We start from the raw sequence: 12,264 nt of genomic DNA, 5'->3' as shown, positions 1-12,264 counted from the left end.
TAATAAATAAATCGGCACATAATACGCACACGTGGCCTCGGTGCTTTCAGACACATTACTGGTGCTGGCGTTGTTGTTGCCTCTGCAGACGATGGATCTGTCGTCAGTGAATATGCTGATGTTGAGCTTCCGGAGGGATCTCTGAGATGTTCCGCAACCCTCTCCATTGCAGACGGACCACACCCACTCGTCCCCGATGGAGCAGTTGACTGAGACGTTGCATGACCCGGCAGACAGGTTGGAGTGCAGTCCAGACATCCGTATGACAGGTCTGGGAACAGTTTCTGCAATACCCGTCCAAGCAGATACATTCAAACGGCATGAAGCCATGTGTTGGCGCCCTCTGGTGGCGGCAGGTAACTCACAACACAATGCATACTTTGGCTTGTGTGTGTGTCTGGTACTACAACGCCTGTTTACACGAGTGAAATGTTTTTATATATTTTATCAACTTTTTTCCCAACTTTATCGAAAGCAAAATCTCAAACACATTTGATACATTACAATAGATCTGGGAACATGACACAAATACTGATAAAAGCAAACCATATAAACCAGGAAGTATACAAATCTAAATTAATTATTAAATTGGAAAAAAGGATGGCTGTCTGATCAAATTGTGTTGGGAAAGTGTGTGCAAGGGGATTACTTAAAATACAATTATTTTATATTAATACTTTTTGAAATCTTCTTTTGAAATAGACGATATTTTGCCAGTAGAATCCAGTTGTTTAACCCAATGTTTAGTATTTCAGCATCTCTGGTCGTATTCTCAGTCACAAACACCGTGGAACATGGAAATTATTTCAAGCATACCTTCAACAATGAGTCTGTAGTCATCCTTTGATGTTTTGAAGTCAGAATTGAAGAATGAAAACGTATAGATGCCGCTGTCTGTCTCAGCAAGTTTGGTGATGCACAAGGAGTGGTTATTTGGATCATATATCACTTTGTCTTTGTACTTGGGTGTGATGTTTTTATCTAAAACAATAGCATTCTCATTAAAAAGCCACGTAACTTGTTTATACGTTGATGGTTTTTCAACCTGCATACAGATTGAACTGTTTTTCAACCGGTAGTGCGTCGTCGGAGGGTCCTTTGCTGTAACCCCTGATAGGAAACAATACATAACAATAAATGGTCGAGAAATACATTACAGCATATTACCTTAAAACGTGATACGAAGCAATGATGTGACAAAAAAAAGCATCCTACGGTACATGTCATGAGCATGGATGGAAAATAAAATTGGCTGATAAAATAGTTTTTTTACGTTTTTTTAGCAGGACATAAAATGTATTAATGTAAAATGCTGACTGCAGCAGAAACAAAGAATTAGCAAAGAAGCTGTTAGTTAGCTGTAGTTCTCCTAAACCATCAAGATTATAAGGAAACACTTGTATGCTAAGCAGTGAAAGCATAGCAGCGGCAACGCACCAACAGTATTCTGATGACCACTTTAAGCAGTAAAATCTCAGTAAACCAACCAGGAGCACAAAGGCTAAGTTAATTAATGTAATGACCAAAGAAGAACTTTACAACTTTGTCAAAACTCCCAAAATGTATACATTTCCTACATTAACTTAAAAACACCGACTGCATATGTTCCACTAAATAATTACAAGCAAATAGATCAACTGGTTCTAACATTTAAAATGCAAATATTACTACATTTTTTATTAATTTTACCTGCAATCATCCAACAGCTCAGAAGAAGAAGCATCTTACATCTACTCAACATTCCTGAGAAACTAAACATGCAAAATGTAGTTTCCTGTTTACGGTGCAGCTAACCATGACTGTTAAGCTGTCCTAGCAGGTGCAATCCATCAAAGGCCGGAAGTGGCACGGCAGTAACACACACGTTGTTTCATTTAAATTCAACCCACAAATGCAATAAACATTTTGTGAACATTTATTGATGAGCCTTATCTGCCTTATTTAAGAGACTAAATTGTTTTGTTATGTATTTTTAACAAGCAATCTATGCTATCTGTGTAATAGCTTTTTTTTATTCTCAATTCTGCAATTCCATCACATAAACAATAAGGTCATCGCTGGTCTGCAAAGGGGTCACGTCAAAAACAGACAGTTGGCTGCCGGGCCACTGGCACTAGCAGCTTTTCTGGCAGATATCAGATGTTTGGTGTCACGGTTAAATGATTCCCTTTGCTCTTTCCCCTGCTGTTCCCCCACCACTCACATAAAGAAGCTGTATGAGCATATCTATATGTTTAAAACAATGTCTTTATTTCCTTTCTCCCCGTGTGCGTGTGTGTGTGTGTGTGTGTGTGTGTGTGTGTGTGTGTGTGTGTGTGTGTGTGTGTGTGTGTGTGTGTGTGTGTGTGTGTGTGTGTGTGTGTGCGTGTTGATATGAGCATGTTACCTTTCGGTTTTGGTTGGGGTTTTTATGCATTGTGAAAACTATCAATGTGACTGTAGGTTTTTAATGCAAAAACAGTACGTCAATACATAAAAGTGTACTATAAAGGTTGCAATACAGATAGATAGATAGATAGATAGATAGATAGATAGATAGATAGATAGATAGATAGATAGATAGATAGATAGATAGATAATTTAATTGACCTAGTTACTGGTCCTCTTAATATTGGTGAATCCTAATCTAAAAGCAAGTGAAATTAATGTAATGTAAAGCTTCATCAAATTAAATACTCCATAAATCATCATTAACATGTCAAGTGGGGTGAGATGATAATGGGGGCAACTCAAACAGGCATAATTGTGTTTCATGCACACACATATAGACATGTTGTAAATGACAGGCTACATTTATTAAAAAAGCCACTTAGAAAGTGCGTATACGTATAAAGTTAGACCGATGTGAGTGATCCATATACAGTAGACAGTAGGCTTTACAGTATAAACAAGCACAACCTCTCAGCAGACATTGATTCTGAAATATTAAAACAGTTATTTTCAATAGTTTTCACTGGGGTTGTCTGGAGCAGCAAATGATTTCATTTCTACGAAGAACACACATTTTTAACAGACCATGATGTATATTACTGATTTTTAATAACATGCGTCGTTGGCCATTCAAACAAAACAAAAAAAAGTACGAATAGAACAAGTTCTGAGTAATCTTTCAGTAAAAACATTTCAGATGTCTCATTGATGTCTCAAGGAATTTAATAGTCCTCGTGAACAAGCGCCACAATTTGGTTTAATTTTGATGCGTCTGTCGCCGTTTTCATATCGAGTAAGAAGACAAAAATATAATTTTTATTCAAATGTATGTACTGATCCAATACATAAAGGCTGTTGATTAGAAAACACATTGGCAGAATCCAGAGACACCTTCATAACCGAATGTTGGGGTGAAAATGTCCGCAGTTAAAAAACGGGCGCACTGTACTGAACAAATGTGTTAAATGTCAGGTCATATAGATAAGAAGAATGTAGGAAAACAATGTTTTATACACAGTACAGAGGTACATGATCACACACATAGTGTACATGACGTTTAAGATGGTTCACAAAAAGGCTCATACAAACACGATTTAACTCATGTGCAGGCTTAACAACACCTGCTCACAAGCAAATATTTTATCATTTATTACAGTGCATTAAGGATCAGAGTTAGTTCAGTTATTCCCCTTGTGTGAAATGCCACGTTTATGTCAAGTTAAAGTGCTTTTAGTAGTATTACTAAATATATTTTCCCCAATAAACAAGAAAAGACATTCGTATGAAAGAGCTGAGTGTTTCCATGTGCATCAAGTAATGATGTTGTTAAAGACTATTGGGTACATAAAATATTATACAATCCTTTAAAATCCATCATTAAAAAAATAATGAGGTTCCAGTATTTCCGCCACCTTTTGCAGGTATTTTGTTAATAATAAAAAAAAGAGAAAGAAAAAAGTACAGTGATTCAGTGATTAACATGACGTTCAGACGTTTAACTACACTGATAAAAATAAATCTTATCAAGTTAATTTGTCTGCAGTTGAGTTCTTATTTTCTTAGAACAGAAACAGAAATCAACTTTTTCAATTTCTGAAAACCAGTTCACTTTTCGTATTCCTTCTAGGTTCAAGGAAGAGACGCTCACTTCTAGAAAAGTCTTGAAATAGGTTGATTTCTATTGGCATCAGATTTAGTTATTAGTACAACCCTATAGGGCTAAATTACAGAAATGACCCGATACGACGAAGGATTTTGCCGTGTTTGAGCATCCTCCAGTTACAGTATATCAAGTCCTTTCCACAAAAAAAAGAAAAAAGAATATAAGTACCTCTACGGACAACTTGTGCTGTACATTTGTACATATCAGGTTTGTAACTTGCTGCCTTGGAAGTGTCTGCAGACACCGATGTGTTCAGTCGGCCTATATAATCCACAGACTTGTGGTTCCAGGTGTCTCTCTCTCTCTCATGTGCGTAGGCCGAGGGTTTTGTGTACAAGTGGGGGAGGTGTTTTTGTGAGCAGCTTGTTTCATTTCTTCCTTGCTTTTATTTGATCTCAGTTTCGCCTCAGCTTTCCGTTCCCACTTTCTGTCACTCTCTCTCTCTCTTCCCTCAGACATTACTAATACGCACACTGTGTGGGCTGCTATCTCTGATGCGCCCCTTTTCTGTCCCCTTCCCCTCCCCCCTGTAGTTCTCCTCCAGTCGCATCTTCTCCGGGTCCGCCCCAGCCTCCTTGCCTCTGTGGTGGCAGGACGCCTGCGATGGCGGGCTCGGTGGCAAGGCCTGCTTGAAGTGGGGTGGGGTTTTGGTTTTGGCCACTTTGTCAAAGAAGGCAAAATCGGCCACATATTTCCCCGAGGGAGACAGGGAGACGACGGGGGGGAACTCGTAGCCCCAGAGGATCTCGTCCGGGAGGTAGGATGTTCGGACCTGACAGGTAGCGGAGGTCGGCTCGACCGTGGCGCTCATGATCACTAGCAGCTCAAAGTCAGCCAGGTCCGGGTCCGTCCAGCCGCCACCTGGAGGACAGGGGAGACTCAAGGTTAAACAACAATCTTAAAAAACAAGGGCTGCACCACCGCTGTGCGCTGCGCTCATACGGTAGTTACCGCTGATAATACCATCCCGACCTACGCCGTACCGCCCAACCTTCTGTCACCCCTCAGGCAAACGCTGTTAGCTCTGTCAGCATTGTTACCGCTGTTAGCACCGTTAGCTGCAAGCTGTCGCCACATTGAGAGCCGAGTGGAGGCAATCCATTAATCATAGATATGCTTTGGAAATTGCAATTTAATACCTTTACAGAAAGAGGAATTCAAAGTTGCATTTTTTGGGGGGACGGGCACCTGGGGGCAGCATACCAGACTGAAGACGCTGAATTATTAATTTACGAAGGAGTTGTCGAGAGCATATTAGCAAACCGTTGATTTTGGGTTGGGTGTCCGGCAACCTGACAAAAGTAAGTCCGATATTCATTCTTCTTTTAGTTTGTTTTGGTCTCCGCTAACGCCCTTTGTCGCTGGACCGATAGAGCACAGGGGGGTTATTAGAGCTTTTCCGTTGAGAACAGTTGGCTGGTACAGCTATAAACACCACTGATGAGAATACAAAATGAGCTAAAAAGAAGCTAAAGAGCATCATAGAGCTAAAGGGAAACGGTAAAAACGGTTAGCCTTTAACATTATACTCAATGCAGTTATATGATCTATTGTATATATGTGTGTAAAGCAGCAATATTAAGTAGCAGCGTCTCGACACACCTGATTAGGCCTGAATGGAACTCCTCTAGTTGTCTCAACTCATTGTCAATGATGTGATTTTAGGTCAAATCCCAGTGGATTTTCAAGAATGCAAGCCTGGGTCACATGTTCATTCAAGTTAAAGACAGGCATGTATGTGGTAAAGGAAAGACACACACACACACACACACACACACACACACACACATATCCTGAAATTTCCAAAACAAAAAAACTCCCCACTTACTGACTGATTCCAAAAACACTTGACCGGATCTCACACACAAACACACACACACACACACACACACACACACACACACACACACACACACACACACACACACACACACACACACACACACACACTTACAGATCATTCCTGCAAGTTAAACACACAAACACACACACACCCAAAGTAAAAACTGCCTGTTGTACACATCCCAATCATAAATGTCTCATATATAAAAAAATAATATACTTCTCATTCATTGACACATAAACCCAATAACACAAAGGACACACTAGAAGACTCATGCACTCAAACAAACACACACCTGCATCAACAGGCCGCACTCTGCAGACTCAGACTCTGTCATCTGTCTAAACAGTCCTTACCCTAACCCAGACCCAGTACCGCTCCCACCAGTGAAAAAAAACACCAAGTTTCGCAACCGCTCGTACTTCCTGCGCCAAACTTGGTCGAGGGATTCTCCTTATTGGGCGGCGCAAAGGGCTCTAACTGCATTTATGGAGGGATCTTTACCAGCTGCATGGCTGGGGATGCTGCTGCTGCATGGCTTAACGGGAAATATGGCACAGACGTTCATGGTCCCCCTCAGGATGAATTGTAATTCATGTGACAGCAATATTAGGTCAACATGTATCCTCTACTGTGATGTATGAGCCTCAGCTGTGCGTTTTTTACACAATAAGCACGCTAAAATGAAAAGCTTAGATGGTAAACATAGTCAACATTATACCTGCTAAACATCAGCATGTTAGCATTGTCTCTGTAAGCATGTTAGCATTGTCTCTGTAAGCATGTTTTCATTGTCTCTGAAAGCATGTTAGCATTGTCTCTGTAAGCATGTTAGCATTGTCTTTGTAAGCATGTTAGCGTTGTCTTTGTAAGCATGTTAGCATTGTCTTTGTAAGCATGTTAGCATTGTCTCTGTAAGCATGTTAGCATTGTCTTTGTAAGCATGTTAGCATTGTCTCTGTAAGCATGTTAGCATTGTCTCTCTAAGCATGTTAGCATTGTCTTTGTAAGCATGTTAGCATTGTCTCTGTAAGTATGTTAGCATGCCGATTTGAGCAATTAGCATTTGAGTCTATCCACTTTTCTCAACCGACAAGCTTTTTATTTTTTTGTCCTCAGCCACAAATTAGTTTCGTCACCTCTCAGTCATAGGACTAAAAAAATGCTTTGAATGAGTCAGTGATGGTGTTTTAGTGTGCACACACACTTACATTTGACCCACCAGACTTGTGCGGTACAGTGTATAGACATGGTTAAGAGGAATGTGCTGATATTCCAGCTCAGTGGTTCGGACGGCCATGACGCCTCTCCTATAGAGTGTCTCCACAGTGTCCTTCCCTCCTGATTCAGTGACTCATAGTCACATAATGCCAAAAGGATTCACACTCTGTTGCGCTGGAAGTTTTCAATGTTCTTATCGGAGAAGAAGATCCGGAGAAGAAGATCCCTGAAATGTAGTTCATGTTGAAAGAATAAACCAGGCTTTGCAGGACACTTTAATACTCTGCTCAAAGAACCAGTGAGCACAAATCGTGCTCAGTGGTGACTATTATCATATAGGTATGTCCAAGTCTTTTTTAAATGTCCGTAAGAGACTGCCACCCATTCATCCATGATCTATTTGTAGTTATCGTGTGCTGAATCGCAGGGAACATGGAAACAGACAGCCCTTTACATTCATATTCACCTGCAGCCACACCCTTAAATGTATCAAACTTTAAGCCCGAACATGTTAAACATGTGAGTTATATAAAAAATGCAATCACATTTTTTACCCGGTTATGACTGAAGAAGGGAAACAAAAAGGTCTCACTGCCTCCGTCACATTTAAGTTACCATTTGTTACCATTTCTAAGAAATCAAAAATATGTTACTATGCTTTTTATAAGATAGAATGTGTTTTACTACTCAAGATGTCATATAAATTATGTTTTTAGTTGTAAAGGCCAACTAGAGAATTGTTGACTTTGACACTCTGACACATCTTCAATCTTAAAGGTCTTTCAAGCGCTTGTAACTGAGAGTAAGAATTGAGGTCAGCATGGTCCGTAACACATACAGCACATTTGCTTCAATAAGGTGTTCTTACATCTGCAGGTCAAAGTCAACATGGGTAGCAGTTTAAGGTCCCAAAATAATAAGGTGTTAGTGTGAGTTAGCTTTTATGCCACTTTTTATGTTATGGGTGCCTTTAAGGCCTGGATTTATGCAACACGAACAAGCCAGATGGAACAACACTGACTACTGTTACAGGAGGCATTTAGAACAAGGATTACTGTAGTACCACGCACAGTATTATGTGCAACTTAATCCTTTAAATATGGCTCCAGTTGAAATTACTTCTGAAGGGGAGGTAATGATGACTAAGACAAAACATAAGGGAACAAACGTTTAAGTTAAGGTATAGACGACATAAGGAAATGGGACGGAACTGATAATAGCATACATCAAGTGTGTCAAGTGAGGCCGAGGAGATAAGAAGTCTACAGTGAATGAGCGGTGTGAGTGTAAATAACGCCGCGATCAGAGTCCGTCAGTACTGATGCCTTTGTGGTTTCCAGTGCTGAGAGGTCTGTGCTGCTGTAAGTGGATCCATGCAGGCTTCGTGTCAGCACCCCGGACTGTACAGCATTGTGCTCTAATGAGGGGTGTCTCTGCCGGTCTCTCTCACACGCATTCCAGCCAAAGAAACCTTCTCCTCCGGTGCCAAACCAGCCCAACTCTGGGCAGTTAGAGGCAGCCAAGCACGCAGCACATGACCGTAAATACCAATACACCTACGGACATGTACATATTGAATGTACATACAGTTATTCTCAAGAGACATGTGAACGTTTTGTTTCATTCTAAGACATTTCATAAAACATATAACATCTTTTGCCAATGAATTAGTAGTAAAATAGAGAATACAATTTTCTTACTACAACACATTGTTTTCACTTTCAATTACTGAAATCTTGACACTGCAAATTGTGTTAAATAGAAGTTTTCTTATTGATATTTGTGTATCAAACCAAGCAGCAAATTTACTGTGCCAAAAAATGCAGTTCTTAAAATGGCCACTGGAAGCTGACTTCAAAATTGAGTTAATCCTCATCAACCCCCATGTTAAGGTGCCCAAGTTAACAACTTAAATAATGGATTTGGTCTCCATAGCTAACATCCCCATTCATGACAACCATATGGACGACGTTTTTTAAAATATAATTTGCATGTTTAAATTATTTAAATTATGTTAGGGCTTAAAGTTAGATATATTTAAGGGCGTGGCTGCTTAGGCTATGTCGTCAGCCTAAGCAGCTGGCGACAGAGATGAAGTCGCCCACTTTGAGGCTGCACAAACCTATAGGTGACGTGACAGAGACTACTACGTCCATATTAGACCTGCCACACAACATGGCATCATAGAGCCATGGCCTACCTTTTGCTGCCCAGGCCCTGAGGGGGCTGTTGTCGTCGATGATGTGGTAGAAAGTCAGGGGGATGATGAGGAAGGGGCTGTCGCTGGACGTGTCCACCTGGAAAGGCACATTGCGCTGGTCCAGCCGCACCGTCTCGCCCTCCTTGGTCAGCGACGTCTGAAGCAACTTCCCCGTCACCTGGGAGCCAAGATGGAGTCAAAATATGTAGCCAAGAAGTTGCAGAAGGCATCCTGTAACCAAAAGGCCCCAGGTTTAATACCTGCACCTTTGAGCATGGCATTATAGAAACCCCTTTAAAAGGGCTAGTGGTTATCATGAAAGCTTTTCTAGTCATTTCCTTCACTGTATGTCAGAGGGTTCATGCATCATGGGATTGCATCCAAACAAATGCTGTGCAGAGCAGGTGGAATCAATAATAAAGCATTTACAAATATACAAGACAGACAGACAGGGCATCAGGTGCATCAACACATTAGGCATCTCAGGTTGTATTTACTTCTGATGAGAGGCACAACACTTCAATATGAATGGATCATACCCAAAAACGACCTGCATACCTGGCATCCTAACAGCAGGCTTTTGCGCATGTTGGCCACTCGGATCATGAGGCAGGGCCGACCCTCGTGATTTGAAACAACGGCGTGTTGACTAAACTTCACTGTCTCGCCTCTCTTCTTGGGACGAGCGACCTACAAGAGGAGGGAAACATGTCGCAGTTGGTAGAAATGGATATATAACGATTCCTGTTACTACGAACTGTAAACACTCCACATATAAACTTTGGTGATCATCCATGGGGGCCTCTGATCTCTTCTTTCTCTGTTCAAGATAAGTGAGGAGATAACTTTGCTTTTGACAGGCAAGAGTAGTTATAATCTGCATCGTGACAATCTGTAAGCATAACCGTTAACCTAGAGGTCGATTGCTGAAAACACTGACAGCTGTAGTGATACCGGATGGGTAAAGGAAGGACATGTTAAGTTGAGGGGATTTGAGGAACCAACCAATGCACCGTAGCGTCCCAACGTCCACTATCCAACAAAGGCAGTTCAAAGTAAGAACATATCACCTGTTTTTGGTGAAACAGACCTCAAACTAAAAACTACACGTGACTACCTTCGCAAGGAAAGTGCCGGTGATGAAGATCTCCATCACCATGGTGATGACCAGCTGAAAGATGAGCAGCACGATGGCGCCAGGACACTCCTCGGTGATGCACCGGAAACCGTATCCAATTGTGGTCTGAGACTCCAGAGAGAAGAGGAAGGCTCCCGTCAGGGTCTTCACCTCCATTACACACGGAGTATGGTTGGAGGGGGGGTCAAACTCTGGAGGAAGAGAGGAAGAATAGAGGGTCTACCGTTTTGGTGGTTGTAAACAAATTATCAAGGAACATTCTGTTCCCTCTCAATGTTCTGCCAGATCTTTCTCACACTCTTTCTGCAATGTAAAACTGTGTCTTTCTTGTTAACTCATTCAGAAAAAGGTATTGTGCTTCCAACAGCCAGAGGACATGGAAAAGGGGCAACTCTCCATCACCCTCCCTCCGTCTTCCTTACCCAGGAGATCTCCATGCAGTAATGCCACCAGGTACCAAAGCACTCCGAACACGAACCAGGTCCCAGCGAAGGTGGCGGAGAAGAGGAAGAACTTGTAGCGCCACTGCATGTCCAGGAAGGTCGTCCATAGGTCGCGGAGGTACAGCGCCCCTCGCCCGCTCACGTGCTCGATGCGTACATTACTTCGTCCGTCTTTCGAGAGGACGCGGCGCCTCCTTCGCAGAGCGTTGGGCCCTCCAGCTCCCGTTCCTCCTCCATATGCACCAGCATCTCCAGTCCCACCTGTGGAGCCCAGCAGGGGCTTGGTGATGTCAGTCTGCGTCTGGGAGTTGCATACTTTCTGAGGAGAGGAGCCTTCAGAGGAGGGGGGAGTGGCTGAGGTCATGGCCGGTGCTACAGGGGGTTGGAGACGGAGACGACAGGAGGTAAGGAAAAGAAGAAAAGTGGGTAAAGAGGGTGCTTATGAAGAAAAAAAAAGTGAGGTGAGATGGCGAGGAGAAAAGGGCATAGGTTGCATGGGCAGTAAGATCAAGTGAACAGCAGGTGAGACCAAATGAAAAGGTGCAGGATGTGTGAAAAAGGAGAAAAGAGAGAACACACGATAACCAAATGAATGAGAAAAATGACAGAGCGGAACATTTGGGAAAGGAGGGAGATGCCGATGAAGAGAGAAGAAGGGGAAGGGGATTAGAAGCACATTTTTCAACTGGACAGTGTTGTGGCGATCCACGGTGGTCCATTCAAGCCCCCCTTCTCCTTTCAATGGAGGCAGCTGGCCTTGTCAAAATAAAAGCCTCCTTTCAGCATGAAGGCACAGCTGCTCTTTCACATTAAAAGCGTGCTAGTGCAGGCTCATTCACGTGTTGGTTGCACAAGAGGGCTACTGAATTGAGATGAGGAGACACCACGGACTGTTATACCACATGAAAAAGATTAAGTAAAGAGTCTTTAGATTTGAATCAAGGACGATGATGTCTTCTGCTGGACAATTCTCTTCTATTTTACTGAAAACTGTTTTCAGACACAGGTTCAACCCTTCATTTCGTCGGCAGTTCTGAGAGACTTCATTGATACATAATTTGCAGCAGATGTGACATTGAGATGTGCATCCTTTTAGAGTCAGATAAAGCTTTTGAGAGATGTACAAAAAGTTGCCTGTTATGTAGTTTTGGTACTGTATTTCACGGTTTAGGCGCCACTTAAAAAAAATCTCTCTGCGGCCACAATGATATGTGCACACGGCAAGGTTCATAGACATGGTTTTCCCAGTTGGGAACCTCAACCCCATCCAACACCTTGCTTGATGATGAACAGAAACGCCTTCTCACCTACATCGGTGATTCTCTT

The 12,264-nt window shown here is 42.1% G+C and overlaps 1 protein-coding gene across 1 annotated transcript; it reads right to left on the bottom strand.

Annotated features, from left to right (window-relative positions):
• Positions 1 to 4,544: 4,544 nt before the first annotated feature.
• On the bottom strand, positions 4,545 to 11,302 carry kcnj10a (potassium inwardly rectifying channel subfamily J member 10a; the record flags this gene model as incomplete). The annotated part of the gene is made up of 5 exons (XM_079215360.1): positions 4,545 to 4,954; positions 9,358 to 9,535; positions 9,916 to 10,047; positions 10,475 to 10,686; positions 10,918 to 11,302. The coding sequence occupies 5 exons, from the start codon at positions 11,300 to 11,302 to the stop codon at positions 4,545 to 4,547; spliced, it is 1,317 nt and encodes a 438-aa protein (XP_079071486.1).
• Between the last annotated feature and the right edge of the window lie 962 nt (positions 11,303 to 12,264).

The sequence above is a fragment of the Taurulus bubalis genome (genome assembly GCF_910589615.1).
Source record: "Taurulus bubalis genome assembly, chromosome: 3".
Taxonomy (NCBI): Eukaryota; Metazoa; Chordata; class Actinopteri; order Perciformes; family Cottidae; genus Taurulus; species Taurulus bubalis.
Note: the sequence above shows the minus strand (reverse complement) of the source record. Positions and strands in the feature narration are given on the sequence as shown.